Source organism: Lygodium microphyllum, chromosome 16 (genome assembly GCF_053477565.2).
Source record: "Lygodium microphyllum isolate KBCC chromosome 16, Lygodium_microphyllum_v1.1.10, whole genome shotgun sequence".
Classification (NCBI taxonomy): Eukaryota; Viridiplantae; Streptophyta; class Polypodiopsida; order Schizaeales; family Lygodiaceae; genus Lygodium; species Lygodium microphyllum.
The window spans coordinates 143,303,422-143,329,511 of record NC_141150.1 but is presented as its reverse complement, the minus strand read 5'-3'; the positions used below and the strand labels follow the sequence as shown (position 1 = coordinate 143,329,511).

Below are 26,090 nucleotides of genomic sequence, written 5' to 3'. Positions count from 1 at the left end.
TCACATTGGCAAGTTGTGAAGTGTTTTTCGTTACTTGCAGGGTACTAGGACTCTTGGACCACTTTATGCCAAGGGGGGACTACTACAACTACATGCTTAAAGTGATTCAAATTGGGTTGGTAATTTTGATTCACGTCACTCTATGAGTGAAATTGTTTCTTTATTGGCTCATCTTGCATCTCTTGGCTTAGCAAGAAACAATCTGCTGTTGCCACATCACCTTGTGAATTTGAATTTAAGGCAGCTTTCGCTACCATAATTGAACATATACGGCTGAGACATTTGTTGGCTGATTTTGATGTATTTGTCACAGAGTCTATTCCTTTGTTTACTGATAGTCAAAGTGCCATTGCAATGGCACGGAACCTAGTGTTTCATGCACGCATGAAACACATAGAGATCCACTATCACTTCGCCACAGAGAGGCTACATACAAGATATATCAACCTTATCTACTATCCTACCACTAGTAATGTGGCAGACATCTTCACCAAAGCTCTTCCTCATAACAAATTTGAAGCATTTTCACAATGCTTTAAATTTTATCTCCTTTGGTGGATGATCCTTGCATGCTGATCACTTTTCACTCCAGGGGGATTTGTTGAGTTTGACTCACACCTACCTTCATAGAGGAGTGCCGGTGATCCGTGGTAGGACACTAAGGCACTTTTTACTCTCCTTATGAGAGGTGTTTTCCCCTAGTTATATTATCTTTTATTTTATGTGCTTATATTACACAGTTTGGGCACTTATCGTGTTTTACATCTTTCGGGTGTGAGCGCACATTAACAACCTTAAGGTTTAAGGATTGTACTTTGTACTTGCATTTACATTCTTTTGGTAATTGCATTGGGAGTCGTACTGTATCTTCACTCTCTCTATTCACTGTGAATTGTGTACTCTCAGCTGAGCTTCGATCTTCCATATCTCACAGGGCTGCAATCACTTGCCCCTAGAGGGCTATCTTCTACATCTCACAGGGCAATTGTCACCTGCTCTTGGAGGCTTGTCTTTCAAGTATCCCTAAGCAATTATTAGCCCTTGGACCGGCATTAATTAATTAATTAATACCTAGCCTCTAATATCACCACCGACATTAGTGGTCACTACATTGGACTTGGCCAGAATCTAACACCAGGTACCACCTAGAACCTGTCAAGCATAACTTATTATAACTTTTACCTTTGACACCCACTACATCCTTGGGGTTCTTGGCTTGTTACCATGAAATAGCTGTCATGTGCATCACATGTGTTAAACAACCTTGCACATTTGATTAATATCTTAATCAAATGTTATCGACAAGATTAGAGCATCTTAAAATTTCACGCTCCCATGATAGACTACGCCTTTCACTCTTGCCCCGTCTGCTCCTTCTACCCCTGTGGTCGATGGACATGTGGTACGCAGATAGCCTCAACAGCCTATATCTTTCAGTATTTTAGAAGGCTTAGCTTATTGGTCTGCTAGCTCCTCACCCATTGCACTCTTTGCAACCATTCGTAGGTTATCCTCTACATCTCCATCTAGGACCACTTCTCCACCTCATCAGAGATGTTTCATTGGTAGCGTCTTACAAATGGACGTATACCATGGTGGCCACATCCTTAGGTTTTCCTTCTTCAATCTTCTCCTCATTCACTCATACATACACTCATTGCATTGTTTTTTCCATTTAGCTCTTATTTTTTATTTTATTTTGTTTTGAAGCATCTCACTACCAATCTTGTGTTGCAAATTTTGATTTCTCTTGCAAGGTTTTTGTATTTCAGTGAAGGACCAACATGCAGGTTTACATCTGTTCTTCCTGGCCTGGAGACATGGGAAGCGCAAAATTCCTTTAATGGATTCATCATCCTTGCAGTTTTGCTCTTCTACCAATATGCAGGCTTCCTCTCCCGAGACAGCTACCTTGCTCTTCCAGTCAAGGTGCTTCATCCTTATCTTCATCTATCATCATGGTTCTCAGCACCACTTAAAGACCAACCTCTTTCATGGTTTTCTATAGGATTCAGTGCTTGCCTTTTATATCCACCCCCCTCCTGCCCCCCTCTGTTGTATCTTCTCCTTTGCATTGCATGATTTCATCGTCGTTGTAAAGGGCACTTGGGCAAGTAAACAATCTTTTCACAAGGGACACTATCTAAATGGCACTTGCTGTATATGCATTATTGTCATGTAGCATACTACTATGCATCTCATTGCGCAAAGCACACCTCGGCAAATCCTGAGTTGTCTCCACTGGCAGTTCTTTCCCACCACATCACCATCCTTCTTCACTCCTCTCCCTCCTCAGCGAGACACCCTCCGTGGGTTAGCTTGCTTGTTCTTTGATATGTTGGGTCTAACCATCCCTTTTCATTCTCCCCACAGAGTACAGTTGCTTGAAAGGCCACAAACCATATGTATTCTCTTTAATAAAAAAAAAAAGTTCAATGTGGTTCCATCTGCTTTTGCATGACTTGGCCATTGGGCACCCTTTGTCTAAAGCCATGTCCTCTCTAGGGTGACTACTTGGACTCCCTTGGTACGATAACCATCACCTTTGTAGTCTTGGTAGGCTACTAGGCAACCTACGTGTATCCTTTGTTGGATGTCCTAGCTGCTTTGAGGTGAGACACCTTGGGGTAAAAATCACTTGGGCTTTTCTTCTAGTTCCTTCTTGATTCTAGTTTTGGGCCTGAGATGGGGTGTTTTGTGTTAAGCTAAAAATTCATTACGACTGATTAGCTCTTCCAAACAACCCAAAAACAGTAAATTACCAACAATTTCATTAAACAAAGAGCGGCTCTTGAGAGTTTTTATGTCCCACAGGCAAAACCCTGATTTAGGATGATTCTTCCACATCAATAAATATACAATCTGCCCACCATTCAATCCCATACTTCTATGCAAGTTTCATGTGTTCATGTGCAGATTTCAGCCAACCTCAGCCTTTTTTCCATGGCTGTCCAACCCCTCCAGACTGTTGCCACATCATCATCCATCCTTGACAACTTGTCCACTACTACCGCCCATCACTCCAACTGTTGGCAACACCATTCAGCCCCTCCACGCTGCTGTGTTTGCTGATTACGGAGGCCATCATGCTGTCTAGGCATCTGCTTGGCATCAAACAGGCTGCATTTTGCAGTACAAGCCTAAAACATCACCTATTTCTCCTTCGGCTGCTTTGTTTTGCAGATTCGCTGCTCTCTTTGTTATCATACAGTTTTTTTGCTGTCGCCTGGCTGCCTATTGCCTTAGCGACCAGCATTTTTCTCTCTCCTATAGCTCCGACTAGTGGTTTTAGCACTTGGGATCTATCTTTGGTGGACATTACACTTCGACACTCACTACTCTACCCTTCAGCATTATGTACATTCTTACATTCATTTACTCCATTGATTCATTCACTTCAGAGTTCTATTCTTTCTCTATCTATGTTGGTGTTTTTGCGTTTGAGTTTTGAGTTTTGCGTTTAGGGTTCGAGTGTGGCACGTCATTGTTTGAATCTTTGTGTTTTACTCATGATCATACTTCCTATGTTTCCTCAATGCAAACCCTAGCATATCTTCACAACTAAGCCTAGTTGAGATGACAACATTGAATTATCAATCGTTCCAATATGGGTTGTTCTCCAAAAGTTGAGAAGTGGCTACTCTCACCAGCTAGTTTCCATGAACAAGATGCACCTTCCTTTAACTTGACATTGTGCCAAACTACAGGGCCTTGAGGAGCTCTGCATCAGCCAACCCCACAAGGAGGACTAACTGAAATGGTAAAGAAGAATGAGAGGCATTCTCTATGTTAGGGGAATATTTACCCTAGAGTCTCAAGAGAGGCATTGAAGGTGGGGAAAATGGGTGCTCTTAGAGTGAAGGTGATTAACATCATGACTTAGTCCATATTGCTCTTGCGAAACCCAATGCTCTTGATAGCTCAAGAAACTCTTACAAGAGCATTGGCCTTGATATGATCTAAGGATATGTTAGGATTTGCAGAGAAAATACAATGTGAGCACAACTACAAATGAATGCCAAACAACACAAGAGAAGATGAGAGAGCACGAATGATGAAATGAAATTCACCTAACAAACTAAGTATGCTAGATATGATCTGTCCAACAGCTACTCTCGTGGGGAATGGGTCGAAAGAAGTTAAAGGAGAGTGTCATCTTTCAGAGCGCATGCCGAATGTAGCAACAATTATAACTCCACACATGATATGATGGAGACCACCCCAAGCAGCTATAATGGCAAAGAGGCAGCCAAAAGCAGCTGCTCCGAATCTGTATGATGTTTCCAATGCAGCCCTGCAGCATCAGGATGATGATGACCAGTAGGGTGGCAGCAAAAACTGCAAAAGGGAGTGAACTGGAGGCTGATATAATGATAAGCAGCTGTCTGGCAGGGCAGCAGGATGAAATGCAGCCTCCAGAAGTAGAAATACAGGTGCTGATGGTGAGGATCAATACTCTAGAGGCAGCATATATGGCAATGGACCAGCAAAGAGGATGTTCAGGAAGGCTGATGTCAGATAATTATGATGATGGTGATGAGATGATAACAAAGCTGATGATAAAAGTGTGATCAAGGATTGCCCTAGGAAGAAAGAGTGGTCACACACTAGTACCCTTTAAATCTTTTTTGAGTCCTAAAATTTTGGAATTTTATCTCTGTATGAAGGAAGCTTCCCAAAAGTTTTGGCACTGTGTAAGAGTTGAAAGAAGTTAGCCACCAGTAATATGAGATTAAGTAGAAGCTAATTCTAAGGTAGCTTCACAATCATGACGTACACAACTCTAGGTGATTAATCTGCCCACCATGGCATCACTAGCCTAGTACATGGATGCAATACGCTCTCTCTAGTATAGTGTAGTTGTCCTCAGTGCACTACACCTATTCAAAACAAAAATCTGCAACCAGACTCTTGAAGAAAGCTACAAGAATCTAGCCCATGGAAAGCGTACTTAAACTTGTCGCATTTGGCTTGGCATTAAAAGTGTCCTTGTTCTTTAGTACCTATCAATGCCAGCATAAGTATCCACCGTGTGTAGATTAATGATCATATTGTCCAATCATGTGAAGTAAGCACCTCTCATACTTGCACTCTTTCAAGAAATTATAAAACATGATAACTCTTGTCGCAACACAAAAAAAAAAACTTGTATCCTTTTGATTAATTTGCATATTTAACCATTTATTGAATTTTCTTCCTTTGCACTTACTAGATATATAGAAAAGTGTATTCCATAACCACTAATGAGTGGTCACAAGTTATGTTGGGCCCACATAGTGGGTTAGAAGAAAGATAGTACACACCTCCACCTATATGATACAATTGGGCACTCGCGATTGAAGCTCAAGCATATTAGGTTCAAACTCATACACATAGAAATTATTAATGCCTTGAAATGTGGCACTAGAATAGAACGTTACAATCACCAAGATGGCATGATCATGAAATGATTATACAATGTGTATATGTAGGTGAAAAGCTTAAAATGCATACCCAAGGTGTATGAAGATTGCAATATTGTTTTTGTGCTCTATTTAAAGAGCTTTCACACGATGATACCCATATTGGAAGGTCTCTAAATTTTAGGAGCATTACTATGACCTAAAAATGCTGGTTGTAAAAATAGAGATAATGTTCTAAAAATAGTAAGTTTTATGTTTTGATAATAGTTACTAAATTTGGTTGTTTTTATTATTGACAATACTCAACCCAAAAAGGAAGGCCATAAAGAAGAAACAAGTGTCAAACAATCTTCCAAATATCCCATAACTTGTCACACCTCATGACATGTGGCTAGACACTTGTCTTATCACTTTTCTTTTTTGCACTAACTCTCTCCTTTCTTTTATAAAGAGAGCTTGTTTTTCCTCATTCGTTGGTTAGATAGCTTACAATTGGCCCCATCCATCTCTATCATCATCAAATACCTCCATATTCTCTCTTTTTTCATTGTTGTTTTACAGGATAGCAAACTTGTAAATTTATTCAATACCTCCTTCTCGAGCTCTTCTTTCACTTCAAGAACAAAGAAGCGAGCCATATCAATATATTGCTGATCAATAGTGGAGAGAGGCTAATCTCTCTTTCCACTCTTATCTAGTAAAAAAATCTCTCATTTTAATTGCATAGTAAGGAAAGCATATGTGTATGTATATCATTTACATCAGCTATTGAGAGTGAGGAATACTTCTTCTCACTCTCAAGCTGATTCTAACTGAGCTCTATCCTAATGGACTAAGGTTCAATAGAATTGTTGTGTGCATACCCTAGCTCCAACTCTACTACTTTGGGAAATTTTTGCCTCAATTGTGCACATTCATTCATCCATGTAAGTTTATGCACAAAGCCATTCAACGATAACAAATTTTTGTCTCAAGCCTCTATGTTCAGAACTCATGTTCTCTATTCTGTCATGCTATGAATAGTTCAAAATATTTGCCATTGCTCTGCATTTCCATTTTCCAATTATATTTTTCTTAGAGAAAAGAGAGGTAGAGAAGCAGACTAGCTTAGAAACAGGGCACTACCATTTTCTTGTAGTCATTAACCACATGGTATTAAATGACAAAGGGAAAGGACAGGTTGCAAATACGACTTTGCAAGATGTTCATGATGCATCCATGCAAAGTTTTAAGTACAGATTTGTATCACAAAAACAACTGAAGTCTTGGCATTTCACCTGTTTAGTCCAATACTTCCAGCCGTGATTATAATCATCTGAAAGTCTATAATTGATCCCAGCATTAAAATTTATTGAGAATGCAATGTTGGACAACTAGAAAACTTTACCTTTCAATTAGCAACAACTGACAACACCATTTTAAGCTTGAAAACTCACTTTTCTGGTCCCAACCCGAGTTAAGAAAGTGACATCAATCATTACCTCTCTGTCACAGGATATATGTTTATTCCAACCAATCACTTGGAAAGAGAATAAGAAAATACTGAAATGGAAACAAAATGAACAAACTAGCCCCAGCTCACTGACCAATGTGATATATGGTAATTGGTTCTGTCTTTATGCTGTCAAGTATCTCCAGTTTGTAGGGCTCATTGATTTGTTTTATGCGCTGTTCAGCTTCTTGTCTAGACACTTCTTCCTTCCTGAGTGGGAGATTCCGACCAATAATCCTGTCCTGCAGACATAATGCTAATCAGCTTCAAGATAAACAGAAGCAAGTTTGCATTTGAGAACAGCAAACTAAAGTATGACAAGGCGTACCATCTCTTTTTTGACCTTTTTCAGATCTTTTTCTGTCAATGGCTCTTTCATGTCAAAATCATAATAAAATCCTTTCTCAATCCAAGGACCTATAGTGACTTGTGCTTCAGGAAACAGTTTCTGGACAGCCATAGCCATAACATGTGCACTCTGCACACAAATAAATGAAAGGAGATGTCTGAAAATATAATCGAAGTCCACTAAAATTTTCAGAAAAGGATATAGGGTCTGGGTTTTCTCACCTTAGAGAATAAAGAAGCCAACAAAATGGACCCTTATGACAAACAAACGAGAATTTTTTTAATTTTTAAGGCATGAGAACTAGTGTATGTCTACCACTTGATTTTGGTTAACAACGGGATTATTCCTTTGATCAATCATAATTAAGTCTCTATTGAACATCGATTTTTCATGTTCCAAAACCTGGGGTATTCTATGTGTGTTATTTGCTTTAAACATCAAAGAACGATGTTCTCTTTGAAACTCAATTTTGGTTTATCAAGTCTCAAATACAGCATGTCTCGTGTTCCCAAAAGTAGAAACATTTAAATCCAAGGGTCCTGTTGTTGCACTAGAAACATTTTAAACCAATGGCCCTGTTCTTGCTCTATTTTCAAACTAGAATATTTTTTAACTTTGACTCTTCTAAAGTTTTCTCTGCCATCCACTTCTTGTTTTATGGCCCACGATTTAAGGATACTTCTATGCAGACTTCCAAAGTATTTTCAGGTGAAATGCTATATGCTGATATGACTCCAGGATAAGTCCAAGGTCAAAATAATCTACTACTTGGCACAGAATCTTTTATTAAGGATTCACATGCTCATAATCCTTCAAGATTAGGCCAATGCCAGTCCTCAGTGAGCTAATCATTGTATTTCTCAGAAGAAACTGGTCTGTAAAAAATACATGACTGATAATTGAGCTGCCCCCTCCTGAGTGAGCTGCTGCCACCCCCTCTGCCATGCAACAGCTCCCCCCCCTCTCCCAGGCATGGCTCCTGCACACACCCCCAACCGAGCAACACCACCTGTGTGTTGGCTGGGTAGTCACATCCACTCCATTGCCCCTGCACCCGCCGCATCCATCCTGCACACCACCTCCCTCCGCCTCTGCAGCCTACCACCTGCTCCCCCAGAAACTGCCTTACCATTACCATCCTATCCCTCTTCCACCCACTCCTTGTTGAGCTAAAACATGCATTACTTGCTGATTAGCCTCTTAAACAACCCCAAAACACACTAAAAAATGCTCTTTTAGAGTAAAACCCTAAAACGGGGAGCGGTTCGAGAGAATTCAATGGAAACCCTAAAACAAGGAGCAGTTCGAGAAAGTTTAGTGGAAACCCTAATTTTTGGGGCGCCCTTCCACATCTATAAATACACAGGCTGCCCCCATTCAGCCTTATTCCGTCTATGCAGGTTTCTCACTCCACGTGCAGATTTCAGCCATCAGCCTCCTCCCACGTGGCTGTCCAGCCCCCCTCGAGACTGCTGCCACTCCATCCATGTTTGCTCCTGCTGCTGGCGCCTTCATCCATGCTAACGTCAGCTGCTGGTGACATCATCATCTGCTGCGATCTGATCATCCAGTCATCGCTAGCCACATTAGACACTGTTTCAGCCTGCTGTTTACAGCAGACTGTGCACAGTTCCCAGCCCCCAATTGGTGGTACACTGCTGCGTTTACCAGTTTCCAGCCTCCAAACTACCGAGTTTTGGTGACCAGCCTGCTGCCATTCACTATTCAGCACTCCTACACTCCGACTGGTGGTCACAGACTTGGGATTTGTCTCCGGTGGATGTCACACTTTGACATTGCTTTGCCCTTGAGCACACTGTACACTCTTACATTAATTTATAGCATTCATTCAATTCAAAGTTGTGTTCTCTCTCCCCCTTCTTCTGTTTGTGTTTGAGTTTTTGTGTTTGAGTTTTGAGTTTTGCATTTAGGGTTTGAGTTTTGCCCTCTGTGTCTGTGTCTGTCTCTTTGTGTTTCTGTCATGGTTATACAATCTGTGTGCCCTCAGTGTAAACCCTAGCAGTTTTCTTCACATGGTATCAGTACCGGTGCTCTTGTAAAGAGTATCCTGCGGATATTGTGGAGAGCTAGTCTTTGTGCGAGGCACACAATACCATTCGTAACTGAATCACAATGTCCCAAACACCTTCTTCTCCAATTCCTATGATGTCTTATCAAGCTTCTCCATCATTAGAGGCCCTGAGACAGCATTATGGACTCGGTGAGGAGGACGACACTCCACCTTCACCAGATTACACTAACATGACAGAGGAGGACTTTAAGGAGTACTATCGCAACAAGTACGATGATGTTTACACCCCTCCTACCAGTTTTGCTACCATATTCCGACCGGTTGGTGAGGTTGGCCACCTCTCCGATCATGGAGGACATACAGCATTCGGAATGTGTGGCGATCCATCTTCATCATCTCAGCCAGGTCCAATGTCAGGTTTGTACAATTCTTTTGTGTTGCATAAATCAAAACCCTCGCCTATTTTTTCTTTTGAGGTACAGGATCCGGATGGCTTTGCGTATGTGAAATTCAATAGAGGGGGCTCACGAAGCAAATGAAATTCAAGTACATCAACAGCTTCTATTTCATTTGAGCATATTATACACACTTCTCACTTTCCTCCCATCCCACCCTCTTCTATATCACACCATGATCACCTCTCATTATCTTTCCAAAACCTTGGATTACACTCCATATCTGCATCACACACCCTAGGGGTTGGATCTTCCATCTCCGCTCCTAGCACCTTTTTCTTTTCCACCCCATTCTCTACCTCTTTACACTATGGTACTTCGTTAGGGGGAATGCCACCCTTTAACACAGTGTCTCTCACCTTTCAACAAATGAGCACACCCATAACTCCTAGGTCGACTATGATGGGCATCCCCCTCACTCTCCCCAGCTTTACATCTCACATGACCACTCAAATGCAGGGGTTTCCATCCTCAGCTTATGGTGCGTCTTCACACTCTCCTTGGGTTACACCTACGCAAGGATTCCCATCTTCTACTTCCCGTCTTCCCATTCCACCTCCTTAGGTTTCTCATGTGGCTACCATGCCCATGCCTAGTCAACCCATCCCTACCTATGGATCTACCTTGCACACTACCCGCATGCCTGGTGGGTACTCTGGGGCCCATTCCCAAGTGTACTCCACTCCCCCATCCTACCCCCACTACACTTTTTCACACTATCCATCTCCGAGCACTACCACTCCTGTTGCAACGGCCAAGAATGCCTTAATGGATAAGACACGTTTTAACGGGTCAAATTTCACCATTTGGTCTAATTTCATGCAACAAGTGTTTGAGTCTCAAGGTCTTTAGAACCTCGTCATTGGTCTAGAGCCTATGCCGAACCCTAGACTAGCTCACCCTGATTACATCTGTCAATGGAGAGTCCGCAATGCCACAACCAATGTTAAGCTGATGCAGGGATTGCTTCCTGAGTTTCACTCTCAGTTGCAACACTTTTCGCTCGTGTCAGAGCGTTGGAGTCACCTTCTCGACCGCTATGCGGCTCGTGATCGTGCTCAACGCATCAATCTCGACTTTAAGCTTCAAGAGTTCTCTATTAAGAAAGGGGATGATCTGAAAGTCAAGCTAGCTGAATATAGGTGGTTACTTGCCGAGTTCGCCACTACTGACTCTCCAAAGTCAAACGACAATTAGGTTACATTTTTCCCGACAAGTACTTCAATTTTATTCAACAAATCATCTGCCAACCTAGACTGCCAACCTTCTATGAGTTTGAGTACCAGTTCTTGCGTTACGCGAGACTGCATGATCAAGTCCAACCTTATTTAGAGCAGAGGGGGTTGGTTGCCTCTTCTTCGGGAGGGAAAACCACCAGTGGCAACAACTCGCAAGATGTGAAGGCAAACCAATCAAAGGGTGACTCCTTTTGCTCCGATGGAGCCAAAGAATCTAGACCTATTTGGCAGCAACTCCCTAAGAAAAACCGGTTTTACACACACTGCCAAAGAGCAGGCCATGTGAACGAGGAGTATTGCTCCAAGGCCCAAGGTCTTCCACCTAAAAAGCCTCAGCAGACCGCTACGACTGCACGGTCCAGTGGGACTACACCTTCCACTCCTGCTTCATCTGCTCCTTCAGCACCCGTTGTTGCTGCTGGATGTATGGCTCAAGTATAGTCTCAGCAGTCCATCTCTTTCACTACCCCTGAGGGATTGACTTAGGTCTGCAAATTCTGATCCCGTTGCACTTCATGCATCTATCTCACCTTCCTCCCCACCTCGTCAGGCATTCCCTTGGTAGAGCTCTGCTACTGGACGTACGCGATGGTGACCACCTTCTTAGACTTGCATGTCTCTAGGTTCTTTCGGATACCCTAGGTCAGTCTAGCATTCATTTTTCGCACTCTTAGAGTTAGGCCCATAGGATTCATTGTCCTTAGCTTTTCCATTCTTTTGACTTCCACTGCATTTACTCACACACATACTCATTCATTGCATTTATTTTGAGTTAGATTTTCTTTCTGTTATGTTTTGCTTTGGAGCATCTCACCACTAGCCTCTGTGTTTGCATATTCTCATCTCTTTTGCAGGGTTTTGTCTTTCAGTGTAGGGCTAACTTGCAGATTGCTTTGGTCCTACCTGGGCTAGAGATGTGGGAATACGCACCGTTCCTTACATGGTTTCATCATCCTAGGAGTGCTTTCTCTTCTTCTAGCATGGCGGTTTCCCTTCCCGAGATGGATCGTGCAGCATCTCTGTCGATGCTATCATGGCGGTGCCTTCTACCTTGCTCTTCTAGGTGGGGTGCTTCGTCCACTTTATCCACTTCCTTTTCTTTCATTCCTTATGGTTCTCGGCACCATCCAAAGATCGACATCAAGCTCCTCTTCCTTCTTCGACATCTACATCCAGGTTGAGAGGGGGTTCCTACCCTTCTTGGTATTCCACAGGCTCCAGCCCTTTGTCTTTAACATCGGCTTCTCCCCCTATTGTACCTTACCCTTTGCATTGCATGATTTAATCATCTTTGTACTAGGACGCTTGGGCAAGTGAACAATTTTCCCACGAGGGACACTGTCCAAGTGGCACCTGCTGCATGAGCATGTAATATACTTTGTGCAGAGCACCACTTGAGCGGATCCTAAGCTGTTTCCACCGGCGGCAGATGTCACCACACCACCATCCTCCTTTATCACATGGATACCTCATCACCTATTTTTCCTCGTCATCAACACCCTGAGTGGATGGGTTAGCTTGTTCTGTTTTGTGATGTGTTTGGTGTACCCTACCTACTGCCATCTTCTGGGTCACTTTTACTCAATCGGCCACATCCCATAAAATTTACCTCACTTTATAATAAAAAAACAAAAAAGTTTCATGTGGTTCCATCCGCCTTTATAGGGCTTGGTAGGCCACTGGGCAACCGACGTACACCCTTTGTCCGATGCCCTGTCCTCTCTAGGGTGTGTTGAGAAACCCTTCACCCGCAGTTTGCGTTTTTACGTTTTTGAGTTTTGCATTTAGGGTTTGCAACCCCAAAAAGGGGCGCCATCCTAGACTAACTGTGCCTATTTATAGGCCACTCTCTCATTCATTCCTTACGGCTGATTCATTCAATCCGTCACCTCTTCTCTCCAGCCTCTCCACTACCCTCACATCCCTTCAAGAGGACATTGCTGTTGGTGATTCGTGGCTGTCTTCATCATCTTCCTTATGCTACAGCACCCTTGGTCCCTTGTATCACATTCACTCCATAATTCGGAACTTCATCATTCCATTCATCAGAGTTTCTTCTCTCTTCTCTTCTCTTCTCCATGTTTGCCGAGTTCACTCCGTGTTCCACTCCACCAACCCTACTGTCTCGCTGGTACGTCATCTTTTGACATGGTATCAGAGCTAGATCTGCTCAAACGACGGCAAAGATCCTCCACTCCACTGAAGGCAAAGATCGGTGGCGGGTTCGACATCCACTTCTCTTCTTCTTCCACCTCATCAAAATCTCGTTTTTGCAGATTTCAAGTGTTTCAGCTTACTGCCTACACCACGTTTTCAATTGAAGTTGTCCATTGTTGTCACCATCAGTTGGCGCCTGATTTTCAGTCCTCTTCATGCAGTTTGGAGTCGATTCCAGTCAGGCGACTGCTGTTCCTGTGCAGACCTACTGCCATACAATCTATCACGTCATCATAATCCTGTTGCCTGCGTTTTTAGTCTTTCTCTCTCCACACGTGCATTTTTCCATTGGTTGCAACCTCTTACTGCTGGTCGTATCCTCCTACTACTGGTAGCTCACTTCCAGCCCTTCCACTACCCTCCTACCCCTCGAGGCGGACATTGCGGTTCGTGCTTCATACTGCCCTCACACCCCTTGAGGCGGACATTACAATTCATGGTTCATGGTGGCTGACCTCTTCCTTCTTCAACAAGGCACACTAGTATCCATGGCTTCTTTACCAACAGATGTCCAGACTACTGGGTGCTCCTACTGTGGTATCAACGGACATACCACCGATGCTTACCGACTTCAACCTTTGCTTCCCATCCCCCTAGAGAATATTCATCTTCCACCACGCACTCCTTGTGCCACTTCTCCTTTCTGGGCCACAAAGATTGTTCTGCATCGGCTATCAAAGTACTATGCTCAAGGCAATAAGACGCATTCAATGCGCACTCACTCCTTTCGAGCACATGGAGGATCGATTGGTGCTACGACCTTTTGGAGATCGTCGCAATGCCAGTGGCAATCTTCTCCCACTTATTTTCTGGTACAATTACTTCCACGACCTATGGATCTGCAGTCCGCTCCGTCGAGAGACAGTGATTGTTTGATACTGTCTCCTCATCAGTCTGCTCCTTCGAGAGACAATGGCTGCTTGACTCCTTCCTCTTCTTCGGCTACCCAGTCTACTCCACTGAGAGACAGCTGCTGCTGCCCACCTCTTGCTCATTTTGAGTCCCATCCTTCCCCATCCTCGACTACTCAGGTTCGAGAGGCTACCTCTAAGAGCTCTTCGGCACTCTAGATACCTTCTTCAGCACGACCGGCGGCACTTCCTTCGTCATCAGACATTTCGGAGTCCGTGATCCATGAGTTTTTGGATTCCCTATCTACTTCAAAGGGGGATGTTATTTCTTTGCCCTCAGAGGGGGCATCTACTTCTTCTTCGACTTCAGTGGAGGCCCCTCCACCTCCCACCTCAGAGGGGCAACCTACTCCACATGAAGTTCTTCACCCATCCTCTACTTTCTTGGGGTGGCTGTCTTCAGCCAGTCATCTCTTCTACTGATACCTAGGATCTTCAGGTACCACCTAGATCGCGAACTCTGAGGTTCAGCTGCGACTTGGTGATAAGGCCTTCGTATTCCTTTTTGCATGGATGCACGGAGCTAGTAGCTTCTCTCTCGAGGTTGAGTTTCGGGTTCTCCAGTTCACTCTGTCTACTGATTTTTACTGCAGGTTCCATTTCCGATGGAAATCTTGGATCTTAGGGATCCTCTACATCTTCTTCCTCCTCTTCTTTTCTTACCTTGGTCACTTGGTTAGCATGGAGCCACCTCCGGAGATCGAGTATGGGAATATCCTTATGGTTCTCGGCACCACACAAAGTCCGACATTCCTCCTATGCATTGCATCTTTTCATCATCTTTGTACTAGGGTGCTTGGGCAAGTGAACAATTTTCCCACGAGGGACACTGTCCAAGTGGCACCTGCTGCATGAGCATTCTTCAACATGTAGCATTGCATCTCCACCTCACTCTTCTCTTGTTTCCCTTTTTGGGCCTAAGAGGGGGTATTGAGAAACCCTTCACCTGCAGTTTGCATTTCTGTGTTTTGCGTTTAGGGTTTGCAGCCCCAAAAAGGGGCACCATCCTAGACTGACTGTGCCTATTTATAGGCCACTCTCTCATTCATTCCTTACGGCTGATTCATTCAATCCGTCACCTCTTCTCTCCAGCCTCTCCACTACCCTCACACCCCTTCAGGAGGACATTGCGGTTCGTGGTTCGTGGCTGTCTTCATCATCTTCCTTGTGCTACGGCACCCTTGGTCCCTTGTATTACATTCACTCCACGATTCGAAACTTCATCATTCCATTCATTAGAGTTTCTTCTCTCTTCTCTTCTCTTCTCCATGTTTGCCGTGTTCACTCCGTGTTCCACCCCACCAACCCTACTGTCTCGCTGGTACGTCATCTTTTGACAGGGTGACTATTTGGCTTCCCTTGGTAAGATAACCATCGCCTCTGTAGTCTTGGTAGGCCACTAGGCAGCTGACATGCACCCTTTGTTCAAGACCTTGTCCTCTCTGGGGTGACTATTTGGCTTCCCTTGGTAAGATAACCATCGCCTCTATAGTCTTGGTAGGCCATTGGGCAGCCGACGTGCACCCTTTATCTGATGCCCTAGCTGCTTTGGGGTGAAACGCCTTGGGGTAAATAAACATCACAATGATTGGCCTAACCTTTCGGCTCAATTTTGGACCTGAGAGGAGGTATTGAGCTAAAACATGCATTACTTGCTGATTAGCCTCTTAAACAGCCCCAAAACACACTAAAAAATGCTCTTTTAGAGTAAAACCCTAAAACGGAGAGCGGTGCAAGAGAGTTCAGTGGAAACCCTAATTTTTGGAGCACCCTTCCACATCTGTAAATAGACAGACTGACCCCATTCAGCCTTATTCCGTCTATGCAGGTTTCTCACTCCACATGCAGATTTCAGCCATCAGCCTCCTCCCACGTGGCTATCCAGCCCTCGAGACTGTTGCCACTCCATCTGTGTTTGCTCCTGCTGCTGGCGCCTTCATCCATGCTGGCAACATCATCATCTGCTGCGATCTGATCATCCACTCATCGCTAGCCACATCATACACTATTTCAGCATGTTGCTTACAACAGACTGTGCACAGTTTCCAGCCCCTAATCGGTGGTACACTGCTGCGTTTACCAGTTTCCAGCCTCCAGACTGCTGAGTTTTGGTGACCTACCTACTACCATCCACTATTCAACACTCCACTCCAACTGGTGGTCACAGACTTGGGATCCGTCTCCGATGGACGTCACACTCCGATATTGCTTTGCCCTTGAGCACACTATACACTCTTACATTCATTTACAACATTCATTCACTTCAGAGTTGTGTTCTCTCTCCCCCTTCTTCTGTTTGTGTTTGAGTTTTTGTGTTTGAGTTTTGAGTTTTGCATTTAGGGTTTGAGTTTTGAGTTTTGCATTTAGGGTTTGAGTTTTGCCCTCTGTGTCTGTGTCTGTCTCTTTGTGTTTGTCATGGTTGTACACTCTGTGTGTCCTCAGTGCAAACCCTAGCAGTTTTCTTCACATCCTCTCCTCTCTGTGGCCTGCTTCTCCCCTTTCTGTCTGCTTGCCTCTGCTCCCCACTTGCTTCATCCTTGAACTAACCCCTCTCCCTCTCCCCCTCCCCCTCCCCCTACGCCCCCCCGCCCGTACCCAGGCTACAACCCCTACACTCCACTCCACTCCCATGACATGCAGGCATAAAACCAATTGCTCCCTCTCTTTGCAGCAACAGCATTCCCTTCGTAGTCAGTAGCTCACCCAAGAGGTCAGTTGAACGAATGCAATGGAAAACTCTGAACTGTTGCCAGGAGCACTCCAAGGCCCCCCCCCCAATCGCATGCCTTGCATGTCATCCTCAACCGAGGAACAGCTTGAGTCACTCCACACCACTAGAGGAGACCATGATCTTCAAACAAGTAGTTGGTCACTCCCCCTCTAGGGCACACCTTCATGATAGGCTTCATTCTACCTTACACATCGACACCTCACAAATAGCAAAACGCTGTGTTGATGGGGCTGTTGAGCTAAAATACACACTACATGCTGAATTAGCTTCTTGAATAGTCCCAAATGGCAAAAATGCTTAATTAATGAAAACCCTAAGTCGGGGCACAGCTCAAGTTTTATACGGGGAGAGGTTCGAGGTCTTGAAACTTTCTATAAATAGATAGGTTGCCCTCCATTCAATCCAATCTCGTTCTTGCACATTTCAGGCCTTCTAGCTTCATTGCCCACACCCTATTCGCAGAGGACAACTCAGCCAAGACAGCTCCCAAACTTGTCTACATCCATCCGCAATGTGTTTCCAACCTTCATCGCACAGTCCATAGCACTGATAGCTGCTGTGCAGCCCCAAGAGCTGCTGCTGCCCAGCCATCTACTGTCGCCAACTGCCACATGGCACTCTACTGCTGCGTTGGTACCTGCTGCCAGCCCCAGAGATGACTGCTGAAACCCTGCATTTGCTGCAGCAAGCTGCCATACAGGCTGCCACATCACCATCCTGATCTACATTTACTGTGAAGGCTGCTGTACAGGCTCATCAGTTGAATAAGCATTCTCTCTCCTCTGTGCATCTAACTCAGCTCCAACACATCATCTGCTGCATTTGCTGCTGTCGGAGGCCACCTTGCTGTGTTTCAAGATCCGTCGAGAGTACAACACACTCTCCCTCTCATTACCTCTGCCTTGGTCCTCATCAAGACACAAGAGTTTGGAATATAGTTTTCATTCTCCGCACGGTTTGTTTACCGCATAAGCATTGTATATTCACTATTCAATCCTTCATTCACACTGCACATCCATTTGTTATCGCTAGCTGTCATGTGGCACTCTACTGCTGCATTGGTACCTATTGGCTGCCACCCAGCCCCGGACAATTGCTGAAACCCTACGTTTGCTGCAGCAAGCTGTCATACAAGCTACCAAATCATCACATCCTGATCTGTGTTTACTATATGGACTGCCGTACCATATCATTAGCTAAATCTACATTTGCTACTTTTTCTCACTCCTCCATGCATTTGACTCAAATCCACAACAATCATCTGTTGCGTTTCTTGTTGTCCAACATCTTGGAGGTTGCCTTGTTGCCTTCGAGATCCATCAGGACTACGACACACTCTCCCACTCATTACCTCTGCCTCGGTCCTCAAGACATGAGAGTTCAAGGTATAGTTATCATTCCCTACACACATTGTTTATTGCATGAGCATTGTATATTCAATATTCAGTCATTCATTCATATTTCATTGTCTCTAAGTTACCCTAACCCTAACCACCGTATCTGAGGAGGAAGGCTAGTTTCACAATTCCATTGCCGAGATACCATCAAATCCCATGACTTGGTGGGCCCGATGCACCTAATTGAAGGCTAGAAGTTTTTCTCAAGTACTGAAATTGTGTTCAACTCAATATTTACAGCAAGCATGGCATCTTACAATGAGATGGGATCAAGTAGTGATGATGCATCTCATTCCAAAAATGCACATAATGAAGGGGAAAATCAATGCATAATCCTGAAACAAGCTTACAGCATGGACAGCAAGGAGAAAATGTGGTCGTTAACCTAGAAGCAAGTCCTTCAAGGCCACAAGATGCTAATGACCGGCAAGGAGATGAAGAATACAATGACCAGTTCAAGGCTTGATTGAAGACAGCACTTGACATCTTTGTTCAATTGGTCAAAGATCAACAATTTTGAGAGATTTTTGAATTCTCCCAAAAAGGACAGCAAGGGCAAGAAGAAGACATCATCTTCAAAGGCTTTTGGGTAGCAAGAAGTTTCCAAAGGACAGCCACCGCAACCTAACGTTGCGCCCAAGGCTGAAAATGAGCAAAAGCAAATGGTACCACTAGGATTGCATACCCAAATGCAAGGCCATCTTGCTAGTGCCAATCCAATCAGTTTTGGACAGCATGCATGCAATGGCAGCCAGGATACTTTGGTGGATAGCATTCAATGTAGACCTACACATCCCCTTTCTACTAGTTGTATGGAGACATGATAAGTCATTAACAACATCATCATCAATATCATTATAAGTGGTGGAGCCATGAGAAGTCGTTAGCAACATCATCATCAATACTATGGTAAGTGATCATCACACCCATCCCTCATGTTTAGCTTGGAATTGGATCCCTCTTTATGATCTCACGGAGCCATATAGTAATGTTGGGTATATATCAAGTTTTCAAGAAGTAATATACTCTCTTCTTAACCATGGAGTTCTCTTAGAGAGAAGATAGAGGAAGGCTTTGGTAAGACATGGGGTATCATTGGAGAAGAGCTAGAGTAAGACTATGGTAAGACTAGAGTGTGTGGTTGTACAAGTGCTTGTCAAAGTGAGAGCTCAATGTCATAGAGTGGCCTAGATTAACCCTAAATCATTGAGAGAGAGAGAGAGAGAGAGAGAGAGAGAGAGAGAGCCATAGACCAATGCATAGAAATAGAATGAGAAAATTGGAGTGCCATAGAGGGAGTGGGGAGTGGGGAAAAAGGAGAGACATACTTGGAGAGATACTGAGATAGCACAAGCTCAAGAACACACTAAGGAACTTCTATTGATGAGATAGATCAAGTATTACCAAAGCAAGTCTACAATAAATCCGTAGCAAGCTCTATAATGATATGCACTTTGACACAACCCCCATTCCAAGTGCCTCTATGGAGATCTTATATGATAATGGAGTTGGGTGGAGGTCACATAGCTAAGGATTGTCCAAATAGGTAGCAAGCTGGAAAATCAAAAAATCAAGGAGATCCCAAGGGTAAGTAGCCCAAAAAGGGAGCATGAGCCAATTGTATTTCTACAGACATGGTAGCCCATCTAGGCATTAGAGAGGATGAGACGGGACCCATAAAAGAAGCTAGTATGGCATGCAAGGGCCATGCAAAGCCTATCACACCACTCATTGGAGAGTTTCGCTTGCGCATCGAAGGATATATGGACACCAGTGAGTTCTTTATTGCTCCACTTAAGGGTTGTGATGTTTTGCTTAGTATGCCTTGGTACCATCATGTATATGCACGTATTGATTCACATGGTAAAGTGATCACTATTCACCATGTCAAAAGATGATGTACCAGTGAGACAGTAGGGTTTGCGGAGAGGAACATGGAGTAAACTCGGCAAACATGGAGAAGAGAAGAGAAGAGAGAAGAAACTCTAATGAATGGAATGATGAAGTTCCGAATCATGGAGTGAATGTGATACAAGGGAATAAGGGTGTTGTAGCACAAGAAAGATGATGAAGACAACCACGAACCACGAACCGCAATGTCCTCCTAAAGGGGCTGGCGAGAAGAGGTGACGGACTGAATGAATCAGCCGTAAGGAATGAATGAGAGAGTGGCTTATAAATAGGCATAGTCACTCTAGGATGGCGCTCCTTTTTGGGGCTGCAAACCCTAAATGCAAAATGCAGAAACGCAAACTGCAGGTGAAGGGTGAAGGGTTTCTCAACAAGCATAAGGGCAAGAACCATACTTAAGATGTAAAGTTGAAATGGAAATCTATCCCTGTTGTATCAGTTGCTACCATTTCCAAAGTAATGAAAAATCACCTTTCAACATACTTAGTTTTTAGTAAGGATAAGGTTGACAATGAAAATGTTGGGAACATGTCAAAGTTAGAGAAGGATCGCATTTTACTTCTGAAAATGTATGTTGATTATTTCTTTCGGTCACTTTCAAAGCAGCTATCGTTTAAAAGGCCAGAAGATCATGGCATAGATCTTATCCTTGGAAGTAGCCCATCTAATAAGCCACCCTACAAGGTAAGTGCAGCCCAACATGAGGAGATAATGAGTCAAGTGAATGAGTTGTAAGAAAAAGGGTTGATTAACCCAGCTTATTGCCCTTTTGTTCTCTAGTGCTTCTAGAGCAAAAAAAGGATGGTTCATGGAAGATGTGCATTGACTATCATGCTTTGAATAAAATCACAATAAATAATCAATTTCCAATCCCTCAAACCGATGATGCTACAGATAGATCGCAAGGGGCAGCTATATTCAGCCGTATAGATTTGAAAAGTGGATATCATTAAATACACATTAGACCACTGAAGGATGTACCTAAGACAACTTTCAGGACATCTTTTGGATTGTATGAGTTTATTCTCATGCCTTTTGGACTTATGAGTACTCTTGCCACTTTTAATCAAATGATAGATTGCATCTTCAGGCCACGTAGAGGATTTGTGGGCACCTTCTTTGATGACATGATTGTCTACTTAAAGCATGAGGTAAAGCATAGAAAGCATTTGGATATTATGTTCACTGAGATGTATAAGCATAGACTGGTTATTAATGACAAGAGAGTGAATTTTTCTTACACGAGATCCACTTTTTGGGGCACATAGTATTGGCTGATGGTATTCATATGGACCCTGCAAAGGTTGAGACGATACGTTCATGGCCACCTTTGAGGAATGCACATGAAATCTGTAGCTTTTTGGATCTATGCTCTTATTACAATAAGTACATATACAGTTTTGCTGAAATTGCATCGCCACTGCATGCTTTGCAAAAGAACGGTGTGCCTTTCAAGTGAACAACAATGGAAATTTCAGTGTTTGAAAAGTTATAGGAAAGGATGACTTCAGATCCTGTGCTTGTATTGCCAAATCTAAGAAAGTCACTTGTTGTTCAATAATGTGATGAATGTGGAAACAGCGTAGGGACTGTTTCAATGCAAGAGAGGAATTTGAGAGTCATGTTTTCCATGGTACAAGGAGAAATTTGCAGGTATACAAGAAAGAATTGCTTGTTAAAATTCATGCACTTTCCACATGGAAAGTTGAAACACTATCTTTTAGGGGCCAATTTCACAGTGTAGACGAACCATCAAACATTGCGCTATTTCTTGACTCGGACTAAGTTGTTTGAGAAGCACATGAGATGGGCCAACTTTTTATCTATATTTCACTTTCAAATTGTGCACATAGATGGGGAAAAAAATGTGGTGGCTGATACATTATCATGTAAGCCTCCAATTTCGGCTATCACTATGATATATCACACTAAATTGAATGCCATGAATGATCAATATACTGTTGATTTGCACTCTGCAAATATATATGATCAGCTTTGCAATGGCCAGAGATATGAGCACTTTGTGCTTAGAGATGGTTTTCTGATAATGCATGGATGACTGTGTGTCACTTTAGTTCTCAATGAGAGTTATGCTCCTCCTTATGCAAGACATAGAGAGATTGATGCTACAGTTAGAGCAGTGGAGCATTTCTTTTACTTGTCTTCTTTGAGACATGATGTTTAGTAGTTTGTCAGGACACGCGTTGTATGTCAAAAAGTAAAGTGTGATTGGCAAAGGATCCACGATATTGCTTACATGCTGAAATTGCCGCTGTAGTGGCAGGTATGCAATGCCTTTCACATGAGCTTATTGAGGCCTTTCCATGGTGATGTGCTTGAGGATGTATATGTGACAATACGGAACAAAAGAAGGACCATGAACATAGTGAAAAGGGAAGAGAGAGAGACAGCAAGAAGAAGAAGGAAGAAAATCTGCACTGGCTGAGAATGAATGCTGAATACAAAGGACTGATCAATCCCTACACGCAACCCGAGGCATCAAGGAGGGCACTAGATCAGGCTGGAAATTATGATGCCAATAGCAATAGCACCGGAAACGAAGGAGCAACCTGCAAAAGATGATAGCCAAAGTGAAGAGTGGCCAGCTATATATAGCTAAAGACCACCAAATCTGGCCGACCTGCAAAAAAGGGCCCTAAATCTGGCCGACTTGCTACAAATAACCCGAGGGCTGCAATAAATGCAGTTTGACTATATAGGAAAATCCAAAAAATAATGAGGTGGCATCCTAGACAGTCTAGAAGGAGGTAGGCACTGACAGAAGGTGTAAACCGACTGACAAACATAGGAAAAGGGCCTAAAACAGAAGAAATGCATACTAAAATACCAAAGCTCCCATGTCTCTGTCACACTCTGATAGAAGCTCACTCGATGATAAACTAACATGACTAAAATAGGCAAGCCAACACCCCCTCTCAGATCTTGGGAGTGTTTGAAGACTCAACAACCTCATGTAATGAAGCATGGAAGCCTTCGGCAAAGGCTTCATGAAAAGGTCTGCTACAATGTGTTTTGTGTGAGCATGAAACGTTGGGTTCTTCGCCAAAGCAAGGGCACTCCAGTTATCCATGCATAGCTCTATAGATCTTGTCTATGAAAAGCCAATCTTTGCCAACAGATAACAGAGCCAAACCGCCTCCATAGCTGTAGAACAAAAGGGCACCATACTCCGCCTCTGTAGAAGAAAAAGCCACAATAGGCTGCTTCTTACTACTCCAAGAGATAGCTCTTGATCCAAGGGAGAAGGCATAACCTATAGTGGACCATCTTGAATCCACATCACCTACCCAATCGGAGTCACTCCATCTAGAAAGAGTAGTCCCCCTCTCCATATATGATCCCATAGAATCGATTCCCCTATAGATAGTACAAAGTCACTCCATCTAGAAAGAGTAGCCCCCTCTCCATACACGATCCCATAGAATCGATTCCCCTGTAGATAGCACAAAGCGCACAAAGCGGCTCTCCAGTGAGCATAAGTAGGAGACTTCATGAAATAAGATAGCAAATCCACCACAAAAGAGAGATCGGGCCAAGTGTGGATCAGCCAGAGCAAGACGCCAACAAGGCACCTGTAGTGAGTAGCATTGGGAAGGGGATCACATGATGCCAATAACTTAGACTCAGGGTCCATGGGGCAAGAAATAGGCCCACAAATGGCCATATCAAACTCCAAAAGAAGCTCAAAGATATACCTATGTTAGAAAATAGATCTCCAATCAAAGAAGAATAGGATCCCAAGATCCGTCATGTCAAACTCTTGGTCCAATATCATTCCCGTTTGATCAACCTCCTATGTGTCGCTCCCTGTAATGATGAGGTCATCAACATACAAGATGACCAAGATGTACCTGTCCTACACAACCTTCTAATAAAGGTTGGGGTCATGATTTGATCGATGGAAGCCATTGTCCAAGTAGAATCAATCAATCCATTGATACCAAGCCCTAGGAGCCTGCTTCAAAAACCATAGAGGGCCTTCCGCAACTTGTAAACATGGTTATTCTTCCCCTGCACAAGAAAACCAAGAGGCTGAGAGACATAAATCTCCTCTGCCAAACGCCATTCAAAAAGGCTTACTTCATGTCCATCTAATAAATTGGCCAATGGTGATGAGTGGCCAAAACCAAGATAGCTCGAATAGTGGATATCTGAGCTATTTGCGAAAGTCTCAAAGCAATCCAAACTTGCCCACTAAGAGAATCCCCTAACAACAAGCCATGCCTTATGCTTTTCCAAGGTCTCATTTGCAAGATACTTGGTCATAGACCCACTTCACATCAATCACCTTCCCGCTTTGGATGAGAAACGAACTCCCAAGTCTTGTTCTACTCAATAGAATCAAGCTCAGCCTGCATAGCATTGCACCAAACATCCTATGCAAGGGCCTCATCAACTATAGGAGACTCATGGTCCTAAAGAATATATGATATAATGGCATAGTTCACGCAAAGTGAACTATCCCGCCAGGCTTGAAGTTGAGCTAACCTACATGAGCCAAGAGGCATCTCAAGAAACAAAGTCCTTGAATCTTGCATGAGCCTCCAATACCACCAAGAAATGGTAATAGACTCATCCCGGTGCAAAGGAGATCGAGTGGCCTCTGATACCTGTAAAGTACCTATCTATGGAAAGGACTTCCCCTCATTGAGAGAAGCTAGATCCTCCTCATCCAATGAAGAAGACTCCCCTTGGGACGACTTAATCTCCCCAAAGCAAACTTGAGGAGATGGAGAAGGGGTAGAAATACTCAAAGATGAAGTAGTAGATAAAGGAGTTGTCAAGGGTGAAAGGGAAGAAGGTGAGGGAGAAGGGGAAGGAGGGGGAGGAGTCATAGACGAAGAAGAAGTGCCAAGGGGTAACCTGGAAGGAAGGGGAGAGACTGATGGTGGGGGGGTCAATCGAAGATGAAGAACCACCTGTAATAGAAGAACCATCAATCCCATCTTTGGAGGCCATAGCCTCATCGAAGATCACATCCGTGCTCATCTCGATCTTTCAAGTCTTTGAGTCGTAGAGCCGATAGCTCTTCCTGCTTGTACTATAACCAACGAAGATAAGCTTCTTTGACTTGGAGTCAAGCTTTCTCCATCTTTTCTTCTTATCACCATGGACATATGCCTTGCATCCAAAGATACGAAAGTGGGAAACTGAAGGCTTCTTCCCAAAGAAAGCTAGGTAGGGAGTCACATCCTCCAATGCCAAAGTAGGTAATCTATTGTGAATATATACTGTTAAGAAGACTGCTAGGGTTTACACTGGGGACACACAAAGTGTACGACCACGACAGAAACACAAAGACACAGACACAGACACAGAGGGAAAAACTCAAACCCTAAACGCAAAACTCAAAACTCAAACACAAAAGCTCAAACACAAACTGAACAAGGGAGAGAGAGAACACAACTCTGAAGTGAATGAATGTTGTAAATGAATGTAAGAGTGTACAGTGTGCTCAAGGGCAGAGCAATGTCGGAGTGTGACGTCCACCGAAGACAGATCCCAAGTCTGTGACCACCAGTCGGAGTGTAGGAGTGCTGAATAGTGAATGGCAGCAGGCTGGTCACCAAAACTCAATAGTCTGGAGGCTGGAAACTGGTAAACGCAGCAATGTACCACCAATCGGGGGCTGGAAACTGTGCACAGTCTACTGTAAACAGCAAGCTGAAACAGTGTCTGAGAGTGTTAGGGCCTGCAATGCTGAAAACGCAGGCTGGCTAACCCTGGAGATGATGGACAGCAGGCTAAACAGCAGTCTGGGACAGTTTGGAGCAGTCGCCAGCAGCTGAGAGCTGTCGCCTACAGCAATGGACAGGCTGAAGATGATGTGGCTGCAGTCGATGATGGCTGGACAGCAGATGGAGGCGGGCTGCAGGCTGGAAACTGGGCGCCAACAGCAGCAAAGGGTGTGTGGGCTGGTATAACCTGCAAAAC

At 43.7% G+C, this 26,090-nt stretch overlaps 1 protein-coding gene across 2 annotated transcripts in view; it reads right to left on the bottom strand.

Annotated features, from left to right (window-relative positions):
- EMB2761 (threonyl-tRNA synthetase, putative / threonine-tRNA ligase) overlaps positions 1–26,090 on the bottom strand; it is an 86,856-nt gene that overhangs the window by 21,149 nt on the left and 39,617 nt on the right. For both annotated transcript variants that reach the window (XM_087696494.1, XM_087696493.1), the window contains exons 2-3: positions 7,223–7,372; positions 6,989–7,136 (exon numbers count right to left, since the gene is read on the bottom strand). In XM_087696494.1, coding sequence (XP_087552620.1) covers positions 6,989–7,136; positions 7,223–7,372 — 298 coding nt within the window. The remainder of the gene's footprint in view (positions 1–6,988; positions 7,137–7,222; positions 7,373–26,090) is intronic.